The following is a 25423-nucleotide window of genomic DNA, read 5'->3' on the forward strand; positions in this document are numbered from 1 at the left end:
GCCTCTTGAATAGCTATCAGCCCATATATAGGTTTTATCCGAAATCAATTTCAGAGATCTGCATTTTTGCGATCTACCTTTTGCCCACCTATGAAAAAGACACTAAACAGAACAGCCCATTGTGCAAAAACTATAAAAGATGGGCGGACGAAACTTGGCTTAAATTAAAGGCCTCTTGAATAGCTATCAGCCCATATATAGGTTTTGTCCGAAATCAATTTCAGAGATCTGCATTTTGCGATTTACCTTGGGCCCACCTCTGAAATATACACTTGACATAATAGCCCACTGTGCCAAAACTATAAAAGATGGGCGGACGAAACTTGGCTTAAATTAAAGGCCTCTTGAATAGCTATCAGCCCATATATAGGTTTTATCCGAAATCAATTTCAGAGATCTGCATTTTTGCGATCTACCTTTTGCCCACCTATGAAAAAGACACTAAACAGAACAGCCCATTGTGCAAAAACTATAAAAGATGGGCGGACGAAACTTGGCTTAAATTAAAGGCCTCTTGAATAGCTATCAGCCCATATATAGGTTTTATCCGAAATCAATTTCAGAGATCTGCATTTTGCGATTTACCTTGGGCCCACCTCTGAAATATACACTTGACATAATAGCCCACTGTGCCAAAACTATAAAAGATGGGCGGACGAAACTTGGCTTAAATTAAAGGCCTCTTGAATAGCTATCAGCCCATATATAGGTTTTGTCCGAAATCAATTTCAGAGATCTGCATTTTGCGATTTACCTTGGGCCCACCTCTGAAATATACACTTGACATAATAGCCCACTGTGCCAAAACTATAAAAGATGGGCGGACGAAACTTGGCTTAAATTAAAGGCCTCTTGAATAGCTATCAGCCCATATATAGGTTTTATCCGAAATCAATTTCAGAGATCTGCATTTTTGCGATCTACCTTTTGCCCACCTATGAAAAAGACACTAAACAGAACAGCCCATTGTGCAAAAACTATAAAAGATGGGCGGACGAAACTTGGCTTAAATTAAAGGCCTCTTGAATAGCTATCAGCCCATATATACAGTCAGGGACAAAAGTTTACATACACCCCCTAAATCCCGGGTATTAGGGTTAGTAGTGATTTTTATGAAATTCCAAGTATGCAGTTTTATTTCGTCTCACTAATAAACAATATTTAATAAGCCAAGTTTCGTCCGCCCATCTTTTATAGTTTTTGCACAATGGGCTGTTCTGTTTAGTGTCTTTTTCATAGGTGGGCCCAAGGTAGATCGCAAAAATGCAGATCTCTGAAATTGATTTCGGATAAAACCTATATATGGGCTGATAGCTATTCAAGAGGCCTTTAATTTAAACCAAGTTTCGTCCGCCCATCTTTTATAGTTTTGGCACAGTGGGCTATTATGTCAAGTGTATATTTCAGAGGTGGGCCCAAGGTAAATCGCAAAATGCAGATCTCTGAAATTGATTTCGTATAAAACCTATATATGGGCTGATAGCTATTCAAGAGGCCTTTAATTTAAGCCAAGTTTCGTCCGCCCATCTTTTATAGTTTTTGCACAATGGGCTGTTCTGTTTAGTGTCTTTTTCATAGGTGGGCCCAAGGTAGATCGCAAAAATGCAGATCTCTGAAATTGATTTCGGATAAAACCTATATATGGGCTGATAGCTATTCAAGAGGCCTTTAATTTAAGCCAAGTTTCGTCCGCCCATCTTTTATAGTTTTGGCACAGTGGGCTATTATGTCAAGTGTATATTTCAGAGGTGGGCCCAAGGTAAATCGCAAAATGCAGATCTCTGAAATTGATTTCGGATAAAACCTATATATGGGCTGATAGCTATTCAAGAGGCCTTTAATTTAAGCCAAGTTTCGTCCGCCCATCTTTTATAGTTTTTGCACAATGGGCTGTTCTGTTTAGTGTCTTTTTCATAGGTGGGCAAAAGGTAGATCGCAAAAATGCAGATCTCTGAAATTGATTTCGGATAAAACCTATATATGGGCTGATAGCTATTCAAGAGGCCTTTAATTTAAGCCAAGTTTCGTCCGCCCATCTTTTATAGTTTTGGCACAGTGGGCTATTATGTCAAGTGTATATTTCAGAGGTGGGCCCAAGGTAAATCGCAAAATGCAGATCTCTGAAATTGATTTCGGATAAAACCTATATATGGGCTGATAGCTATTCAAGAGGCCTTTAATTTAAGCCAAGTTTCGTCCGCCCATCTTTTATAGTTTTTGCACAATGGGCTGTTCTGTTTAGTGTCTTTTTCATAGGTGGGCAAAAGGTAGATCGCAAAAATGCAGATCTCTGAAATTGATTTCGGATAAAACCTATATATGGGCTGATAGCTATTCAAGAGGCCTTTAATTTAAGCCAAGTTTCGTCCGCCCATCTTTTATAGTTTTGGCACAGTGGGCTATTATGTCAAGTGTATATTTCAGAGGTGGGCCCAAGGTAAATCGCAAAATGCAGATCTCTGAAATTGATTTCGGATAAAACCTATATATGGGCTGATAGCTATTCAAGAGGCCTTTAATTTAAGCCAAGTTTCGTCCGCCCATCTTTTATAGTTTTTGCACAATGGGCTGTTCTGTTTAGTGTCTTTTTCATAGGTGGGCAAAAGGTAGATCGCAAAAATGCAGATCTCTGAAATTGATTTCGGATAAAACCTATATATGGGCTGATAGCTATTCAAGAGGCCTTTAATTTAAGCCAAGTTTCGTCCGCCCATCTTTTATAGTTTTGGCACAGTGGGCTATTATGTCAAGTGTATATTTCAGAGGTGGGCCCAAGGTAAATCGCAAAATGCAGATCTCTGAAATTGATTTCGTATAAAACCTATATATGGGCTGATAGCTATTCAAGAGGCCTTTAATTTAAGCCAAGTTTCGTCCGCCCATCTTTTATAGTTTTTGCACAATGGGCTGTTCTGTTTAGTGTCTTTTTCATAGGTGGGCCCAAGGTAAATCGCAAAATGCAGATCTCTGAAATTGATTTCGGACAAAACCTATATATGGGCTGATAGCTATTCAAGAGGCCTTTAATTTAAGCCAAGTTTCGTCCGCCCATCTTTTATAGTTTTGGCACAGTGGGCTATTATGTCAAGTGTATATTTCAGAGGTGGGCCCAAGGTAAATCGCAAAATGCAGATCTCTGAAATTGATTTCGGATAAAACCTATATATGGGCTGATAGCTATTCAAGAGGCCTTTAATTTAAGCCAAGTTTCGTCCGCCCATCTTTTATAGTTTTTGCACAATGGGCTGTTCTGTTTAGTGTCTTTTTCATAGGTGGGCAAAAGGTAGATCGCAAAAATGCAGATCTCTGAAATTGATTTCGGATAAAACCTATATATGGGCTGATAGCTATTCAAGAGGCCTTTAATTTAAGCCAAGTTTCGTCCGCCCATCTTTTATAGTTTTGGCACAGTGGGCTATTATGTCAAGTGTATATTTCAGAGGTGGGCCCAAGGTAAATCGCAAAATGCAGATCTCTGAAATTGATTTCGGACAAAACCTATATATGGGCTGATAGCTATTCAAGAGGCCTTTAATTTAAGCCAAGTTTCGTCCGCCCATCTTTTATAGTTTTGGCACAGTGGGCTATTATGTCAAGTGTATATTTCAGAGGTGGGCCCAAGGTAAATCGCAAAATGCAGATCTCTGAAATTGATTTCGGATAAAACCTATATATGGGCTGATAGCTATTCAAGAGGCCTTTAATTTAAGCCAAGTTTCGTCCGCCCATCTTTTATAGTTTTTGCACAATGGGCTGTTCTGTTTAGTGTCTTTTTCATAGGTGGGCAAAAGGTAGATCGCAAAAATGCAGATCTCTGAAATTGATTTCGGATAAAACCTATATATGGGCTGATAGCTATTCAAGAGGCCTTTAATTTAAGCCAAGTTTCGTCCGCCCATCTTTTATAGTTTTGGCACAGTGGGCTATTATGTCAAGTGTATATTTCAGAGGTGGGCCCAAGGTAAATCGCAAAATACAGATCTCTGAAATTGATTTCGTATAAAACCTATATATGGGCTGATAGCTATTCAAGAGGCCTTTAATTTAAGCCAAGTTTCGTCCGCCCATCTTTTATAGTTTTTGCACAATGGGCTGTTCTGTTTAGTGTCTTTTTCATAGGTGGGCCCAAGGTAGATCGCAAAAATGCAGATCTCTGAAATTGATTTCGGATAAAACCTATATATGGGCTGATAGCTATTCAAGAGGCCTTTAATTTAAACCAAGTTTCGTCCGCCCATCTTTTATAGTTTTGGCACAGTGGGCTATTATGTCAAGTGTATATTTCAGAGGTGGGCCCAAGGTAAATCGCAAAATGCAGATCTCTGAAATTGATTTCGTATAAAACCTATATATGGGCTGATAGCTATTCAAGAGGCCTTTAATTTAAGCCAAGTTTCGTCCGCCCATCTTTTATAGTTTTTGCACAATGGGCTGTTCTGTTTAGTGTCTTTTTCATAGGTGGGCCCAAGGTAGATCGCAAAAATGCAGATCTCTGAAATTGATTTCGGATAAAACCTATATATGGGCTGATAGCTATTCAAGAGGCCTTTAATTTAAGCCAAGTTTCGTCCGCCCATCTTTTATAGTTTTAGCACAGTGGGCTATTATGTCAAGTGTATATTTCAGAGGTGGGCCCAAGGTAAATCGCAAAATGCAGATCTCTGAAATTGATTTCGGATAAAACCTATATATGGGCTGATAGCTATTCAAGAGGCCTTTAATTTAAGCCAAGTTTCGTCCGCCCATCTTTTATAGTTTTTGCACAATGGGCTGTTCTGTTTAGTGTCTTTTTCATAGGTGGGCCCAAGGTAGATCGCAAAAATGCAGATCTCTGAAATTGATTTCGGATAAAACCTATATATGGGCTGATAGCTATTCAAGAGGCCTTTAATTTAAACCAAGTTTCGTCCGCCCATCTTTTATAGTTTTGGCACAGTGGGCTATTATGTCAAGTGTATATTTCAGAGGTGGGCCCAAGGTAAATCGCAAAATGCAGATCTCTGAAATTGATTTCGTATAAAACCTATATATGGGCTGATAGCTATTCAAGAGGCCTTTAATTTAAGCCAAGTTTCGTCCGCCCATCTTTTATAGTTTTTGCACAATGGGCTGTTCTGTTTAGTGTCTTTTTCATAGGTGGGCCCAAGGTAGATCGCAAAAATGCAGATCTCTGAAATTGATTTCGGATAAAACCTATATATGGGCTGATAGCTATTCAAGAGGCCTTTAATTTAAGCCAAGTTTCGTCCGCCCATCTTTTATAGTTTTGGCACAGTGGGCTATTATGTCAAGTGTATATTTCAGAGGTGGGCCCAAGGTAAATCGCAAAATGCAGATCTCTGAAATTGATTTCGGATAAAACCTATATATGGGCTGATAGCTATTCAAGAGACCTTTAATTTAAGCCAAGTTTCGTCCGCCCATCTTTTATAGTTTTGGCACAATGGGCTGTTCTGTTCAGTGTCTTTTTCAATACAGCTCTTTGATATATATTAAACACGTATTTATGCCTCCTTCATTCATTTTGTTCAGAATTGTTTATACTTTACCGTTATTTTAATAGTTATGACCATAAATTATAATTTGCGATTCAATTTGTTCTCCAATTTTAGTTAAATATGTTTTCTCTGAGTCACCCTGTGAATGGTTTGCGCCTTTGCTAAAAATTAATTTTTCCAATATAATTTCCAATATAACTTCACAGGCATAGGTTGCCTCCTCAAATCTTCAGTGGACCATCTACATGAGGAGGCAACGATTTTTCCAGTAAAGCAACACAATGAGATGCTTTCGTTGCAGTACTTGCTTGGGTGTTACCGTGAGAGCCATCCCAATCACCATCTGCTGGCTAGGCACGACACATTCAGGCTTATCAGGAAGGATATTCATGCTCTAGAGACGGAGGTCCAACAATATAGGAGAGAACCCCTAGATCAACAGGCATATCAAGCAGGTTTAAAAAGTATTCACACGGATGCAGTTGCTAAGGCCATAAGCAAATATAGTGTGAATCAAGTCCTCGAAATACATCCCCCATCTATCTCAGCTGCCACGACAAACTAGAGTAGTTTTGACTCAACTGTCTGAGATACTGCAGTCGACGGAAATCGACCACGCCGTGCAAGACATCTGCCCAGTATGCGGCATGGGCCCGCACGATACAAAACACCTTTTCAACTACCCCGCCAAATCTACTCATCTAACTCCAGTGGATTTGTGGTTACATCCCATCGAAGCAGCCAATTTCCTGGAACTAGAGATAGACCCAGGGTCAGATTGAACAGAAGAACGAACATACAAACAATACCACGGCAGCGGGTTCTTTCGTACCGGATTGACCCGGAACATCATAGTGTTTCGGCCAGCGGCTGCCAACCCAGCATTAATAATAAACACTGTTACAACAACAACAAGAGAATGCTATTTGGAGTGATGGTATGGGAAAGGGAAACCAATTTTTCTAAGAGTAATTTAAACACTTTAAGTTATGGTTTCTATACCCTCAGCATTTATGCTAACGAGGGTATATACACCTTCATACGGGTCCCAAGTATGTTTGAACGAAATCCGTTTCAGACAATTTGGAATTGACTTAGCAATGTCCGTCCGTCTGTCTGTCTGGCTGGATAACTCTCGAATGGATCAACCGATTCGGTCCAAAATTTGGCTTTCGAAATATTTTGCCCAAGCTTAATTTAAGTTCGAAGATGGGCTATATCGGTCCACTCCTTCCGGTACCTCCCCCACAAAAGTTCGAAAATGTTCAGAAAATGTCTGCGCACAATAACTGTTGAAGGCAGTAAACGATTTGATGGGGTTCCAATATGGACTCAATCTGTCCACTCTTTCGGGTACCTCCCACACAAAATTTCGGATAAGTTCAGATTACGACCTGCTCTCGAATGGCTTTGATTTTTGTTGCAGCAACTTGTATTCACTACCCCCATACGACGGTACAATTTTCATCAGGGGCAAGTCTATATTTCCTGAGAAAATAGCCTGAAAGATGCAGAAAGCCCCTATGACACCGTGTGTAGTGGTTGGAGCGCAAGATAACTTTCGAACGGATCTGCCGATTCGGTCTAAAATTTGGTCTTCGTAATATTTTGTCCAAACATAGTTTAAATTAGAAAATAGGCCATATCGGTCCACTCCTTTAGGTACCTCCCCCACAAAAGTTCAAAAATGTTCGGAAAAATTGTGCGCACGATAACTCTTGAAGGGAGTGACCGATGTAAACCATACTTTGCACATCCTTATAAATCTACCATATATATATGTTCAAATATGGACTATCTTTGTCCACCTTTTCGGGTACCTCCCACACTAAATTTCGGATAAGTTCACTTTAAGACCTGCTCTCGAATCACTTTGATTTTTGTTGAAGCGATTTGCATTCGCTACCTCCATTACGACGGTAATCGTGTTTTCAGGGGCAAGTCCACATTTCTTGGAAAAGCAGCCCGAAAGGTGTAAAAAAATATGTGGCGGTCGGAGAGCACGATAACTCTCGAACTGTTCAACCGATTTGGTCCAACATTTGGTCTTCGTCATATCCCAGCAAAATGCTCGATGCCAAAGATGCCATTCAATCATGTATTTTATATGAGCGTGGACCCCAAAAGATGATATTCATTTTTGGATCCAAAGCATGTCATTTTCACCAATGCTTTGGCATGTCATTTTCACCAACCGTTTGCAATGGCATTATCATTACGACGAGAGTTTTAACAACGTTGGTTGTGGTTTCGAGTCTCCGACAGCATCATTGTAAATAATTGTATATAATTGTTCTTATATATTTAGAAAAACACAAAATTCATCTCTATTGAATCGATGGAATGGGTTCAAATGCTGATGAAAAGATCGGATCTTTCACGACTTCCTTTGCATGGGTTCAAATGCTGATGAAAAGCTCGGATCTTTCACGACTTCCTTTGCATTGATTGAAATGCTAATGAAAAGATCGGATCTTTCAGGAATTCGTTTGCACTAATGCAAAAGATGCCATGAAATCACGTCATCGCATGGAACACCTTCCTTCAAATTTTGCTGGGATTATATCCATACTTTGTTTCATGGGACAAAAATACCGGTCAACAACTTCCGGTACTTCTCCCCAATATTTAAAACATTTCACTAAAATGCTAGGACGACATCACTTGAATGGGGCAACCAATTTGGTCCAGACTTTGATCTCCTAATATTTTGTCAAAATTTAGTTTAACTTCTAAAATGGCCCAAATCGGTCCTCCCTAAAGGTACCTCCCCTACAAAAGTTCAACATGTGTCTTAGTGCAGTTAATTCCTAATCCACATTTTTGTCGGTACAAAATTCTGAAGAGACATTAAATACATTCGATCTGTCCGTAGGTGAAAGTTTCACTTGACATTGGCTGAGGGTATATATCTGTCGGCAAAGCCGACTGACACTTTTTTTACTTGTTGTACCTATTATTGAAATATTTGTTGCATAAGAAAATATGTAAAATGCTTAAATTTTGAATATGCCAAAATTTATGCATTTTGCATATCTCATATGTTTTGATTGCAATTTAATCAGAAGCAGAATATGTTCAATTTTGTAGAAATGTATCCCTGAATTAACCTAAATTTTTTGGTATCTCACTCCAGTGTCCTGTGTTTCGAAAATTGTCCAGAATGCTCTGATGTAATATTGTCAGGTCGAAGGTTGGAACTTAAGACGTTAGAACTTAAGACCCAACAATCTAAAAATTTAAATTTTAAATAAATATTAAAAAAAAATAGAAAATCTACACTTCCCCAAAGAACCCACAATTTAATTTCCCCACTCCGTTAAATTTTTTTCTAAAGAATTTACATACGAATTTTGAGTCCAACCTTTTATCCCCCCCATCCCAACCTATTCCAATAGTTGTATGTGATTACATTGTATTCATGTGCACATTCATTCATTCATATGTTTCACATTCGTTTCTACAAATAAGAAGAATATCCAAGGAAAAAAACTTTATCTTTCTTTTTTCCATAAACAAACAATGAATGGAATGTTGTTGGCATGCGAACCAACCAACCAGCCAGCAAACAACCGACTAAACAAAAAGTAAAAAACAGATACTTTTGCAATGACGCTTTGCTGCTGACTTGGCGTTGCTGATAGCGCGACGATAGTGAAGGAGTTGTGCTCCACACCCCATCCTACCAAATGCTCGTACAACGGGAGAAAACTTACACAACGATAACGATGTGAAAATCTATGGAAATAAATTGCAGAAAAAAAGTTACCTAAACTGATGATGCCTTTCGATTTCTTTTTCTCTCCCCCACCCAAAATAAAACAACAACAACTTGATAACATCTTAAATTTCCATCGGTAAGTGGAATTGGTGAGTTTCAAAACAAATAATTAAAAGTCAGCATGAAAGTGCAAAAAAAATAGTTAAGAGGTCGTTGGTCTTCGACAATCTCATTCATGCTGAGGTTGTAATGCAAAAGTCCTTAAATGTTGACGTTTTAATGGAACTTACGACTTTTCACTTGGAACGATCAGACGCCTCCTGAATTCTTTTAAACTCATGGGAAGCGGGAGCACCCTACCCATTTTCCAGACTTCGTGCACAAGGTGTGTGGCTGGCATCAGGTTGAGAACTTTTGTTAGGTACTCAACTCTTTGCTCTTTGCTTTGGATGATTTAGCCGTTGCTAATGGCATTTGCAACATCACTTATTGTTAATTCTTGTCATTCCTCCTCGGCCCCTCATTTCCCTTGGATCAGACCATCTCCCCATAATTGTCTCCATTAGCAGACCACCCGATTTCATTACCTCAGAACGCCGCACATTCGTCAATCATAAGAAAGCTGATTGGCCGGGTTTCAGAGAGTTCACCAATCACCGCTTCAGAGAACTGCCCAATCCTTCTGATGTTCGGGTAGCGGAAAGGACGTTCGACCCTGCCGGTCGAATACCCGAAGTAAGACCAAACTGCCCAGCAGAGGCAACGGGATTAGGAAATGAGCGTGATGAGCTTCGCCGAACCAACCCCAATGACCCCAGAATCAGGGAGCTGACACTGGAAGTTAACAGGCTGGTCGGCGAGCATAAGCGGAACAACTGGTTAAATCATCTGAAGAGTTCCAACATTGGAGCCTGTATAGGTGAATTGTGGGCAACGGTTAAGTCACTCTCGAACCCTGGAAGAAGGGAAGATAGGACCTCAGTCACGTTTGGCGACGTAACGTTGACTGACCCGAAGATGTGCGCAAGTTATTTCAATCGACAGTTTGTCGAGCATAACGAGAGTGACAGGGCGAAGAGAAGAGTATTACGTTGCATCAGATCTCTTCCTGCCGAGGAGGACCCCCACAGTTTACAATGGATGATGTTGTCAATGCCCTCAGGAACGCCAAATCATCCAAACTTTGGGCCCTGATGGAATCTCCATGGTAATTTTGAAGCAGCTGGATGAGCCGAGAGTGGAGTATCTCACTAAAGTTCTCAATTTTCGCTATCCACCCTCATTGTTCCCGAAGTCTTTAAAATGGGCAGGGTGGTCACTCTACGGAAGCCCGGCAAGGATGCCAACAAAAGTGAATCGTACGGGCCGATTTCGCTTTTGTCGCCCGTAGCAAAGACCCTTGAGGCCGTAGACCTCCCCAGTATCAGAAATAGCTATCAAGTTGCTGATCAGCATGGATTCCGTAAGCAGCACTGCAAGACAACTGCGCTGCACGCCATTACCACAAATATTTGTCAAGGACTCAACCAGAGACGGCAGTGCGAAAGAACAGTGATGGTGGCGCTTGACTTATCAAAAGACTTTGATACAGTCAGGCACTCCACGCTGTTTGACGACATTGAGCAGACAACCCTCCGGCCAAGCTTGAAACGTTGGATAGTCAACTATATGTGTAGACGCCAGTCGTACGTGGAATTCAGGAATAAGAAGTCCAAACCCCGTAGAGTGAAACAGGGAGTTCCCCAAGTTGGGGTGATATCTCCGGAACTGTTTAATCTCTAACTCTTCTGTATTCCGCCCCCTCCAGACGGCGTCGAGATCGTAACGTATGCGGATGATTGCACGATCCTGGCGTCGGGTACCTACCCTGATGGCATCTATGAGAGACTGAACAACTATTTAACCGATCTTACCACCTTTTTCCATTCGAGGAATATTTAGATTTCCGCCACAAAACCTACAGCCACTCTGTTCACCACATGGACAGCGCAGTTTGGACGTGAGTTGAATGTCGTGGTCGACGGTAGCAGAATTCCGACCAAAAACTGCCCTAAAATTTTAGGGGTCACATTCGACACTACATTTACGTCGCCACACGCCACAGCTATCTGCGACAAGCTGAAAAGTAGGAACAAGGCCCTTGAGTTCCTAGCCGGCCAGCACTTGGGGTGCAGATAAAGAAACCTTGTTGACCACATATAACGCGCGATAGGTCGGTCTGTGGTAAGCTATGCGGCGCCAGTCTGGTCCCCGAGATTATGTGATACGAATTGGAAAAAGATTCAAACTTGCCAGAATGCCGCCCTGAGAACAGCAACAGTGTGCCTCCTCAAATCTTCAGTGGACCATCTACATGAGGAGGCAAAAATTCTTCCTGTAAAGCAACACAATGAAATGCTTTCGTTGCAGTGCCTGCTTGGATGTTACCGTGTGAGCCATCCCAATGCTGACAATGCTGATGAAGAATTTTCAGATCATTATCTTATTTTGTTATATTAATTTTTAGTTATTTGTACTCAAATACAAAAAATGCCGACTACTCAGTACATGATGGACTTAGCAGCACTTACTCTATAGACGATATTAATTTAAATGTAAAGGAACAAAGCCCATTTACCAAAACAATAAAGACGACGGGACGGCATAGTCACACCATAACGATTGATGACAAACGTCGCCGTCTCCGTCTTTGCGACATCGTTGTAAAAAATAACCACAATATTATTTTATTATTATTAATATCTAATATGGTGTGGTTTAATAACTGATAATTGTTTAAAGAATGTCATAATATACACAATGAGGTTTTTGTTTTTATTGTCTGTCAGTCGTCACATGAGTCGGAAGCAGGACTATTATTTTCCTCGTACTGCCATTGTGACTGAAGTCGTCTCTCCATGACACATTTGTTTATAATTGTAATGAAGTCAATGACAGACAATGCAAGAGAATGACTTCATAGACCAAAAAACATATAAATTTATATGGAATTGGTAATAAAGTTTATAATAATGACGGCTATTTTTTATGAAATTGTCATTATTAAGACACTATGTGAGAGTGTGAGATTATTGCTAGGTTGGTGGCTTTTAATTGGAGGGATACTTGCTGTGACATGTCGTAATAAGGCAGTAACAATATGCAACAACTTCTCTCATATTAATGAGTACCCGATACATATTAGCTTCGTGGTATAGAAATGTTCACTGGGGAACTTCATTTATTTACAAAGCTTTGGCCAAACTCCAATAACACGTATGACACGGCCTGTAGTTGTAGCGTGGTTTGCTAACGTAAGTGATACGCAATAGAATAACTTAAAAATCTGATAAAACTGCCTTGAGAACAACTACAGGGTGTCACCTCATGTCTGCGGTGGACCATTTACATGAGGGGACCAAGATCCTTCCTGTGCGTCGACATAACAGGATGTTGACGATGAAGTACTTGCTTGGATGCTCTAGGCAAGACCTGGATATGCCTGAACCGCCCCCCCATTTTCGAGATCTGAAAATGGAGGTCCAGAGATATAAAAGAGAACCTCTAGATCAACGTTTTTATCAGTTAGATTTGAGAGATATTCACACTGACGCGGTCGCTGAAGCTGTGGCAGCCTTCAGTGCGAATATCGTCCTCGATCATCACCCACCACCCGTGGCTGCGGAAGAGCAACAGGTGTAAAGGCAAACGAGAGTCGTGTTGGCACAACTAAGATCTGATTGGTACAGCCACTTCAATTCTGGCATATCTTTCCTTTACCGACAGTATTCGGAAAATGTGAAATAATTACCACAGATAGTGCTTTTTATGCAGATTCTAACGCTGTATAATTTTTGTTGGGGAAATGTATACTTCACGAGATATGCACGCAGAGAAAAAAATATGTTTGATCCAACAATATTCCAAGAGCAAAATATGTATTGTTAACATATTGTTGGATTCCTCATGTAGTATTGTAAATCCAAAAATAGTTTGTGTCAACTGAACAATATTTCTCGCTTTTCTTCGAAAATTTGTTTCTCTTCTCTCGCTATTCGATGCCGTGTTGAAAAAACAATTTTGGTGAGTTGTGGTGTGTTTGTATGACATGCTGCCTTTACCTTTGTTTTTGTGTGTATGTACTTGTGAGACTCTTGTTTTTATTTGTTTCTGTTTTGTTTCATTCTTCTTTCCTTTTCATGTTTGTTATGGTGTTTAATTATTCCTTATGTTGTGGTGGGTTCTTGTGGCTTTTTGTTTGTCTTTGTTGGCAGCCAATGCAGCAAACCATGTATTGTGTTCATCAATGATTGCAATATTATACGCGACATTTATATCCAAGTTATGCGAAAAGTGTATATGAGAAGTATATGCACTCAAATCAAAAATTTCTGGGCTGGTTTTCTGTATTGACAATACTTTTTGTAAACAAAATTAGATTATGATAGTTCCTACAATCGGTATTGTTAACGATTTTAACAATATTGCGGAAATTCGAAAGTTGTTTTTGTTTTCTATGTTTGGAACAAAAGATGGTATTTTTGGATTTGGATTACAATGTTTGAACAAAACAAATACATTTTTGGAACCAAAACATATATTTTTGTTCCAACAAAAGCGAAAAATATTTTTTCTGTGCGTGTGGGCCTCTGAAATTCCGAAAAATCCCTTGTTAAAGGTCGGCTACTTAGAGAAAAATTTTAATTTAAAAGAAAATTTTGTTCCCGTTCCTGAAATTGGCGCCTTCCATAGGAGAAAGTCCTGGCCGAAGGCCGACTATTACAAGAAAGTTACGATTTTTGAAAAAAAAATTTGCAAACTGTCGGTAAAGCAAATGTGTTCCTCAATTCTTACTGGGCCAAGATTGATGGCACGAGGAATATCTGCCCGGCATGTGGCACAGGTCCGCGTACTACGCAGCACCTGTTTAACTGCCCAGCCAACCTGACTAACCCAATCCCACGGCAACAGGTTCTTTCTTACCGGATTGAACCGGAACTACACAACGTCATTGTTCCGGCCAACGTCTGCCACCTCAGTGTCCATATGTTTGTATTTGTTTCGTTTTCTGTGTTGGTAGCAGCATATCCCGGAATGCCTGCTCCGAATTCTTTTGGTCCGTGCCGGGAGGGACGGAGGAAAACTCAGGACCAATATATTTGTGCTTGGTTTGTCACATCCGCATCTTCACCCACATCCAGACTTCGGCGAAATGCAATAGATGTCAGGAGTGGGTGCATCTAAGGGGTTGCTCTGGACTTGTCCACGTGAGGGACTACGACAGGGACTATGTTGCTGCATGCTGTGTGAATACAGTCCCCAGTGAGTCGTCATCGGATTACGAAACAACCTCGTCGTCTGATTATGAGACTCCCCACGCAGTCCCCTCGACAACAACCGCAGACGCAGCCTTTAACACGTTGTTGTCCCAATCCCAGAGAATGCATCCTTTTTGCAATTTAATTGCAATGGACTCCGAGGTAAGATAGAGGAAATAGTAGATTTCATGAGTCGGAGGAATATCAAGGTCGCTGCGGTGCAAAAAACCAAGCTCAACAACAACTGTAGCAATATATTGAACTGTTACCGTGCCAGAATAGTTCCAGGCACATTGGACCAGTGCCCAAGTTGCTCACAGTCTCCGCACAATACCGCACATTTATTCTCTTGTCCGAATAAACCCACGGATTTGCGCCCCGTGGATCTCTGGATGAGACCGGTGGAAGTGGCCCGTTTTCTACAACTACCAATAGACAATTAGCCATATTTATATACCTTTACATATCACACGCATCAATCAACCAACACACACACAACTAACCCACAATATCCCAATAACACAATATACCTCCACAATCAGTTCTCAGCCCATACTCATCCCAACACAATAACCCAAGCATGCCACACCCACACCAACTTATGACACACGAATGATTTAACATCTCTATTTATCAACAGGGGAAATCAATTGGTTGCAGACAACCTGTTACAACAACAACAACAACAACTGTAGCTTACAACGTTGCGATGGTTACAACGTGCTAAGGAAGGATCGCACCAGATGTGGAGGTGTGGGATTAGCTTTCCTATTGCGCCAGTCTGTCCAATGCAGACCTATCTCGCTTGAGCCTGTCTCTAATGACCTGTACATGGAATGTATGGGGGTAGAATGTCAGGTGTGGAACTGCCGAGATAGAACGCATACATCCCGCCGAGAAATAGCTGTATCTCAAATTACGTGCTTAACATTAGCCCGATTTTGGAAGGTCATAATCGTCTGGTCCTGGGGGACTTTAATGCGCATCCTGAGATGTGGCATTCGGCCCTTGGGAACAACCAGAAAGGTACTGCAGATTGACAGCTCTACGTTTTGCACGGTCAATGAGAACGCCACTACCAGAATTAGAGGAGAGTGTCACAGCTCGCCAGACATAACCATCGTGTCACCTGGTCAGACAAATTACGTTACCAGGCAACCCGCCATTTCCCTTGGATCAGACCATCTTCCCATAATTGTCTCCATTAGCAGACCAACCGATTTCATTACCTATGAACGCCGCACATTCGTCAATCATAAGAAAGCTGATTGGCCGGGTTTCAGAGAGTTTACCAATCACCGCTTCAGAGAACTGCCCAATCCTTCTGATGTTCGGGTAGCGGAAAGGACGATCCGAGACATCATCACTGCTGCAGCCGCTCGCCATATACCTGCTGGTCGGATACCCGAAGTAAGACCAAACTTCCCAGAAGAGGCGACGGGATTAGCAAATGAGCGTGATGAGCTTCGCCGAACCAACCCCAATGACCCCAGAGTCAGGGAGCTGACACTGGAAGTTAACAGGCTGGTCGTCGAGCATTAGCCGAACAACTGGTTAAATCATCTGAAGAGTTACAACATTGGAGCCGGTATAGGTGAATTGTGGGCAACGGTTAAGTCACTCTCGAAACCTGTAAGAAGGGAAGATAGGACATCAGTCACATTTGGCGACGTTACGTTGACTGATCCGAAGATGTGCGCAAGTTATTTCATTCGACAGTTTGTCGGGCAACCCGGGAGCGACAGGGCGAAGATAAGAGTAATACGTCGCATCAGATCTTTTCCTGCCGAGGGGGAACCATCACAGTTTGCAATGGATGATGTTGCCAATGCCATCAGGAACGCTAAATCATCCAAAACGTTAGGCCCTGATGGAATCTCCATGGTAATGCTGAAGCAGCTGGATGAGCCGGGAGTGGAGTATTTCACTAAAGTTCTCAACTTGTCGCTATCCAACCACATTGTTCCCGAAGTCTTTAAAATGGGCAGGGTGGTCACTCTACCGAAGCCCGGCAAGGATGCCAGCAAAAGTGAATCGTACACGCCGATTTAGCTTTTGTCGCCCGTAGCAAAGACCCTTGAGGCCTTAGTCCTCCCCAGTATCAGAAATACCTTTCAAGATGCCGATCATCAGCATGGATTCCGTAAGCAGCATAGCACGAGAACTGCGCTGCACGCCATTACCACACATATTTGTCAAGAACTCAACCAGAGACGGCCGTGCAATAGAACAGTGATGGTGGCGCTTGACTTATCAAAAGCTTTTGATACAGTCAGGCACTCCACGCTGTTTGAGGACATTGAGCAGACAACCCTCCGGCCAAGCTTGAAACGTTGGATAGTCAATTATATGTGTGGACGCCAGTCGTACGTGGAATTCAGGAACAGGAAGTCCAAACCCAGTAGAGTGAAACAGTGAGTTCCCCAAGGTGGGGTGCTATCTCCGGAATTGTTTAACCTCTACCTCTTCTGTATTCCGCCCCCTCCGGACGGCATCGAGATCGTAACGTATGCGGATGATTGCACGATCCTGGCGTCAGGTACCTACCTATCCTGATGACATCTGTGAGAGACTGAACCACTATTTAACCGATCTTACCACCTTTTTCCATTCGAGGAATATGCAGATTTCCGTCACAAAATCAACAGCCACTCTGTTCACAACATGGACAGCGCAGTTTGGAAGAGAATTGAATGTCGTGGTCGACGGTAGCAGAATTCCGACCACAATCTGGCCCAACATTTTAGGGGTCACATTCAACACTACTTTCAAATCGTGTGCGCAAGTCACAGCTATCTGCGACAAACTGAAAAGTAGGAACCAGGTCCTCAAGTCCCTGGCCGGCAGCACTTGGGGTGCAAATAAAGAAACCTTGTTGACCACATATAACGCCATAGGTCGGTCTGTGGTAAGCTATGCGGCGCCAGTTTGGTCCCGGGATTATGTGATACGAATTGGAAAAAGATTCAAACCTGCCAGAATGCCGCCCTGAAGACAGTAACAGGGTGCCTCCTCAAGCCTTCTACATGAGGAGGCAAAGATTCTTCCAGTAAAGCAACACAATGAGATGCTTTCGTTGCAGTACTTGGGCGTTACCGTGAGAGCCATCCCAACCACCATCTTCTGGCTAGGCCCGACACATTCAGGCATGTCAGGAAGGATATTCATGTTCTAGAGACGGAGATCCAACAATATAGGAGAGAACCCCTAGATCCGCAGGCATATGAAGCAGGTTTAAATAGTATTCACACGGATGCAGTTGCTAAAAATATAGTGTGAATAAAGTTCTCGGAGTACATCCCCCATCTATCGCAACTGAAGAGCGTCATCTGCCACGACAAACCATAGTAGTTTTGGCTCAACTACGCTCGGGATATTGCAGTCGCCTAAATTCTTAATGGCCGCAAATCGACCGCGCCGTGCAAGACATCTGCCCTGTATGGGCCCGCACGACTCAAAACACCTTTTCAACTGCCCAGCCAAACCTACTCATCTAACTCCAGTGGATCTGTGGTTACATCCCATCGAAGCAGCCACTTTCCTGGAACTGGAGATAGACCCAGAGCCAGATTGAACAGAAGAACGAACATACAAACATAATAATTAACACTGTTACAACAACAACAACATATAACCAGGTGCTCACGATAACTCTTAAAGCGAGTAAGCGATTTGGTACAAAGTTTGTAAATGGTATTATTTCTTCTAAACTCCGTTCGGAGAAATGGAATACATCGATCCACAAACGTATGTACATATGCATGTCTTGTTGACAGTTAGGTGTGGAACTGGCCATATAGAGTTGCTTAACGAAAATATCCCATTGTACTTCGGGTTAGAGGCAAAACATCAGCCCGCAATTGGAAGGTGGTAAGCGACTGTTATTTGGGGACTTAAATACTCATCATCAGTCGGGGCATTCGGCCCTAGAATGCTGCCTGGGCTAGTTTAAAACTTTACGTTTTGCCTAGGTCAATAAGGGCGCCGTTAACTACCCTACACTATTACGAATAAATTTACCATGATCGCAATGTAGTCAGAATAAGACCTATGTTTGCCAGGATTTTAATGGAAGGAGCAAGGGACTGAGTATAGAAATGTTCGGAGAGCTCGAACATATGGCTAAGATTCTGGTGAAGAATTCCTCATAGATGGAAGCAGGGTCAAATTCATCTATCTGCAATAAGAACACTGCATGAATCTTTCTATTGTCCCCTTGGAGCTGATGAATTATTCTAGGGTGATAACTTGTCCCAATGATGTTCACGGATGGAATGTAAACTTTAATGATATGATCGATATTAGTATTATTGAAATGAATTATCACATGCACCTACTTCAAGGAAAGGGTCGAAATGGCACGGAACAGGTGGTGATTGATTAATGTAGAATTAGACGTAAGATAACCATAACGCCATAAGGCCATATCAATCAGCTGATTGAACCAAACCTATGGAAATCAATGTATTCGATTAGTAGTAACATAACATAATGCCATAGCCATAACCATAAGAAACCAATTGTGTTTTGGTTTTCTATGGTTATGGTTTTCTACGTCACGTCTAATTCTACCTTTACTTGTCAACTTTGTCTCATCGGATGCTTTTGTCATGAATTTATTTACATCGATCAATATACCCATTAAACTATAATAACTACCTATACTTTTAGAGATGAAACTAACGGGTGATCCAAAAAGAGGTAGTTTTTTCAACAGCCTTTTTTTGACAGATCACCCGTAAGTCGTGTCACGTGTTCATGTTATTTCTCTTTAGTACTGTTTGACATTTTACCATGGAAAAGCTTACGCTTCTACAACGTTTACAAATGGTTCAACTTTAGTACGAGCCTCATTTTGTTCAGTAATGTGGCACATTTCTGGTTTTATAGGTATGTAAAGAAACAAAATTGCCACATTTGGGAAGAAGAGAAACTTAAATAGATTCAAGAGCTGTCACTTCATCCAGAAAAAATAACGCTTTGTGGGTCGGTGGAATCGTCGAACCCTATTTCTTAAAAACGACGCCGGTTAGGACTTCATCGTCAATGGCGACCGTTATTGCGCCGTGATAACCGACTATTTGATGTCTGAATTTGAAGCTCGTAACCTCGGCGACAATTGGTTTCAACAAAATGGCGCCACTTCCCACACATCGCATCAATTAATGGATTTATTGAAGAAAAATTCGGTGAGCACGTTTTGGGCCAGTCGATTGGCCACCAAGATCAAGCCTCTCATATCACTTCGTTAGACTTTTTCCTGTGAGAATATGTAAAGTCAAAATTGTATGCGGATAAAGCCGCTTCGATTCCGGTCTTGGGGGAAAACATCAGACGTGCCATTCGCCAGTTGCCTGTCGAAAAGCTTGAACGAGTCATTCAACATTGAACTCAACGGATGGACCGTCTGAGTCGTAGCCTTGGGCAATATTTGCTAAACGAATCTGCAAAAAATAAATGTCATCAAATGTTAATAAACATTCCCCATTTAATTTGATTTTTCTGTGTTTTTTCTTTAAAGAAAGTAGGAACCTCTAAATGGATCACCCTTTAGTAGAAGTACCACTAGATGGAATTGTGGCACTTGAGGAATCACAAGTAGAATAACTAGAGTGCTAATCGCAAAGCATCTAGAACCGTTGGCAACGACCACTTCACTATTGAAAAAAAGAACAAGACGATAAGGATACATTTCTACATAACATTTATCATAATTCAAATAAATTTTACACAAATATAGCTTACAATGGAATTTCTGTTCCAAAACCTGCAAGAAGCCACCAAATGTTACAAACATAAAATGCTTAGGTATCTATTTAAATTATGTGCTCATTTTAATCGTAATCAAATACAGCGTTCACAAATGTTGCCTTAGTTTGTAATGATATATTGTTGCATAGCTGATTCTATTAATGATTATTTTGTTATATATTTTCATTTCTTAATTTACATGCTTTTGCTTTTATTTATGTTTAATTCTATTCATGATATGCTAAGAAATATTGTTAGATATAAGTATCTGAGAGTAGTTATTGTATAGCTGTTTTTGGAACCGCTCATGGCCCTATGGGCTAGGTTACTGTGTTTGTCAAATAAAAATTAAATTAAATTAAATTATTGATGCAGGATTTCAATAGGATCATTTAGCCTATCTAGGAGGCATCAGCCACATTGTTTGGTTGAGTATGACAATCAGTCTATAATTTGATTAGCTTTTGTGTGGATTAATTCGGCACTCAGGCATATAAATTATTATTTTTCTCATCTTTATATTATACATGAACATGTGTTTGCATTAACTTTTCACATAAATATCTCTTAATTCTTATATAAATTATATTTCTGTCATTTGATAGATCCAGATTTCTTTTTTCCGTTTTACGTGACAACCAATATCTGTCACATCACGACATGATTGAGACATTCATTACTCTCTCATTATAATTTGGCACTCACTTTCAGAGAATATTAAATGCATGATGTTGCATGCACTCAAGGACACACACCTAAGAACAATTCATCCTATAACAAAAATATTCTGCCTACCCATTTCTCCTGCAGTACTACCTACTCCCACTCTCACTTTGTGCATGTTGCAAAATAAAGAAAAAAATAATAAATGATTGTTGTGTGAACTTGAAAACATGTTTTGTTTTGTTAGCTCTTCACTCAACTACACACACGGTTGGTTAGCTGGCTGGATGGATGGATGGTGTTACTGTTTATGTTGTTATTTTAGTTGGTGTTGTTGTTTATTTTTGTAACGAGTTTAAAACAAATACACATTGCCCTTAGTAATAATAAAAACAACAGCAACAATATCAAAATAACAACAATACTACAACAATTACTAGAAATATTAGACTAAAAAAACCTCACCGAGAGAGACTGAGGACCGTTGAACGAGATTATATGAGAGGGAAACAAGTATTTGTCACAATAAACAGGTGTACAATAACATAAACTGATATAAATACTAAATTTTCTATATATTTTCTCAATACTTACGGATAAAAGAAGAAGAGAAATGTTGTGGTCAGTAATAAAATCCAGGCGAAAGTCGCAGGAATGTAACGTGTTTTAACATCGCATTTGGGCATTTTGTTGTCGGTACTGCTAGCTCTACTGCTACCGATGCCACTGCTGCTACTGTTATCGTTGATGCTGCTAATGCTGGCTGAATTAATGTTCTGCTTGCTGGCTGAAGATACAACTGTTGGCGATGAGGACGACGACGAAGTGGTTAATGCTGATGACTGTGAAGTGGAGGACAAGGATGACGACGACCACCAAGGCGAATGTGGTGTCTTCGTCTTTGCCAATCGATGTGAATGTGAGTGATGAAATGGCGATTGCAAATTTTGTTTTCTACCGATAATATTGCCGGTTTTTATTGTTCTTCACACGGGGAGGACAGGTGTAATTTCTTTAGAACATTTACAGAACGTAGGGATGTGTGCGAATCAAGAAGATGGCACACATGAGTTATGACTTCTCGTGCCTTGTGCTTGGCCTGTCTAGTGTTTTTTTGGATTGGTGGTTAGTTTGAATTGTTCTTTTTTGCTGTTTTATCAACGGTAAAGAGGGCGATGGCTTGCAATTTTTTGCTTCCCTTCTTGTCTCTTTTTTATTTTCTCGGCAGACACAATGACGGAGCACAAAGGCAGTTACGACGAGACGTTGTCTTATTCTTCAGACTGGATGAATTTTTTGTAGAACAGGATGTGGTGTGGTGGTTGGTGGTAGACGAACAAAGTATCCGAAAATATGGTTTTTCTTTATTGCCGAATTGCGTTGTGTCCCGCCGTCTGCAATGTTGACTAGAGCCACAATTTTTTTTACTTTTATTTAAACCAAGTTCCCGTTAAAAATATATTTTTGTTAGTTTTCTTATAAAATGTTGTTGCACGTCCTTTGGTGTCCAAGACAAAGGATATTTCTTTCCACTAAAAAACTTCACTTGTATATTTATGCTTTAATTTGCACATGCACTCTGTAAAATATTCACATTTTATTCACGTTGACGTTTCTTTTTGTTACTCTCGCTTTTCATTCATTCTTTGCACACTTCGCCTATCACTCTCCCAGTTGCCAATTAAATATGTTATAGTTGTTGTTTTTGTTATTATTGTTTTTTTTTTTGTCTAGTGTAAAAAATCATATATATTTTCACAATTGTTGTTGGTTTTTTTGTATTGCATGCTCTCTCCCACTGAATGGGAAGAATTATTCACTCTCTTCTCGAAATGACGACAACTCAGGGAAAATCTACCATTTTACCTATATTAACTATAGAAGATATTAATGAAATTAAGTAAAAGAAAAAACACCAATCAAGAATAGGGGCAGCAGACATGAAGTTTCCTATGACTTTAGGGTGCAGTGAGATACACACGCAAAACTTCACAAGTGTCTTTGACATTACACTTTTTGCACAACAAAACCGAATTATAAAAGCTTTCCGTTTTAGCGATTTCACTTCACCTCATTTGTTATTAACATTTGATTTGATAATAGCATTTTTATGCAGAATACACTCATATCATATGGACAATAAGAATAAAATATTTTTTTATAATTTTTGTTACGAACAAATGAGAATGGAAGAATAACTAAATGTAAACAGTGTTGCCATGTACTATACGAAAAAATGGTTACGCGTATTTGGTCTCAGGTAACCGGTTTCAGAGTTACCCATTCCACAAAACGAACAAACAATTGACAATTAGATTTTCTTTCTACTGATGTTTTTACTTTGCCTGAGTATGTGTGTGTTTGTTGTTTAATTACCCAGCAAACCAAATGTCTGATGTCCGACACGTCTGAACAATTTCGGAAGCAAAGTCGTTCAGATTTCGTTCCGATTTCTAAACGATTTTTCGGAGAGGAAATAGTTCAGACTTTGTACCGATTTCGTTCAGATTTCGGAACGAATGTCGGATAGAAATTTCCTTTCCGAATTTCTTAAGGATTTTCTTCAGATTTCGTTACGAAATCGGACCGAAATCGATCCGATGTCGCTGCGACATTTTGTTCCGAAATTATGTCAACCACTTCATACAACTTTCGTTAAGATATCGTCACGATTTCGGACGATACGTCCGACATTTTGTTCCGATTTCGTTACGAAGTCGGTACGATTGGTTTGCTGGGTAAATCTATTTACATATAAGAGACCAACACTTTTCTTTAGCTCTTGCAAAATTTCACTTTTATTTATCACCAGCAAGTAAACTATTTTTCCATTAACTTATAGATTTTGTTCGCTCTTTTCCCTACATAAACACACGCAATCAACTGGAATCACTCAGTTGCAACACACATACGTACATACATAGGCTTCACTTTTTTTACACACACCAATTTTTTCTTCTGCTTATTTTTTATGCCTCTTTGGAAAAAACATTATTTTTTAATATTTTTATTTGCCAAAGGTTTTTAAAATTGCAATTACTTCTTTGTAGTAAAACTTTTGTTATTCTTTTTCACTAATATTCTTAAAATTCACAAATAGATTTTTCTTAATTTCTTAATAATTTTCATTTTATCCGCTACACTCCGATCCATTTCGTTCGTTTTGCTCTCGTCCCTGATACTGATTCGTTAGGGATATAAAAGATGAATTTCACTGTTCTCTGTGTTCCGTTTTGTTTCTCATTCGCAAAGTTTGTCGGAGTTGGGAAAATGTAGAGATGATTGTACAAAAACGTACAAAGGGCACTTTTATTTATTTTTATTTTATTTTATTTATACGTTGCGATAGAAGCCAATTGGCATCGCAACACGGCAAGAAACTGCAAAATTATTTCACATTACAAAATTACTTATATATAAGTGATAAACGGCAACAACTGAGTGTTAGAATGAGAGTGTGGGTTATTGATTTAATACCCCGTTTATATATAACCGGATTTAACAAACCGACTGGGTTTTAAATGTCAATTCCATTGCTTATATTTCAAACAAATCCTCATAAAGAAGGTTAACCCTGAAAAAAGCTCTAATATAAACAGCATATAATACTACTTTTATATATAACCGGATTTAACAAACCCACTGGGCTTCAAATGTCAATTCCATTACGTATAAGTCAAATAAATCCTCATTAAGGGCCTGTTTATGTATGTCGATAAGAAAACGAATGCGGAAGAAAAACTACCAAATTTGATTTGAGTATGTATTTGCAAAAGCAAAGGAAATAATATTTCAAAAACTAAAGTTTGGGTGTCTTTCATGCGCACACATTTTCGTTTCGAAATACATAAACTGGGGGTAAGAAGGTTAACCCTGCAAAAAACTATAATTGGCCTGTTCCTTTACTTTTGAAAATGGTAAAACCGGCAAAAGTAGCAAAAGTTGTAAACTTCTATCATATGAATTGTATGGTGTCTGAAGTAAAGGAACGCTTTTCGAGTAAAAAGTGCTAAAACTTGAAAATTCTTGCACGTAAAGGAACAGGGCTAATATAAACATGGCCTTACAAAACGTATAATGAACAAGATAATAGGCCTGTTCGATAACTTCGCAAGTAAAAAGTATTTGCAAGTTCTTGCAACTACTTGCAAGTACTTCTCATTTCTCAATTATTGAACAAGTTAGTTATCGAACAGCATTTTGAAAAAGTTTGTACAAATTTGTACAAACTTTTGAGTTATCGTACAGACCTAATGTTTATATAGATATAATAGGTGTGTTCGTTTACTCAATAATTTGTACAAATTCGTACAAGTGCAGTAACTTCTTGCAATCGACTAAGCTCCTTTGCATTATACTGTAGAGTAAACGAACAACATCCAGTAACAATTTGTACAAATTTTGAGTAAACAAACACAACAAATATAGGATGGATTGGGTAAACATAATCAATAGGTTGAAAAGGATTAGTAACAATAGATTGAGTTTAATAC

At 39.8% G+C, this 25423-nt stretch overlaps 1 protein-coding gene across 32 annotated transcripts in view; it reads right to left on the minus strand.

The window, feature by feature from the left end:
* Positions 1-24121, minus strand: part of Zdhhc8 (zinc finger DHHC-type containing 8) — a 296396-nt gene extending 272275 nt beyond the window's left edge. For 4 of the 32 annotated variants that reach the window (XR_012411648.1, XM_073975900.1, XM_073975890.1 and 1 more), the window contains exons 1-2: positions 23851-24113; positions 21525-22805 (exon numbers count right to left, since the gene is read on the minus strand). Coding sequence is in view for 19 of the 32 variants with exons in the window: in XM_073975900.1 (XP_073832001.1) it covers positions 21525-21616 (92 nt within the window). In the remaining 13 variants the exon portion in view is untranslated. Of the gene's footprint in view, positions 1-21524; positions 22806-23697 lie in introns of all 32 variants that reach the window. The other 28 variants (XR_012411647.1, XM_073975899.1, XM_073975889.1 and 25 more) reach the window with 16 other exon arrangements.
* Between the last annotated feature and the right edge of the window lie 1302 nt (positions 24122-25423).

This window comes from Musca autumnalis, unplaced genomic scaffold (assembly GCF_047663935.1).
Source record: "Musca autumnalis isolate F117 unplaced genomic scaffold, ASM4766393v1 scaffold_3, whole genome shotgun sequence".
Taxonomy (NCBI): Eukaryota; Metazoa; Arthropoda; class Insecta; order Diptera; family Muscidae; genus Musca; species Musca autumnalis.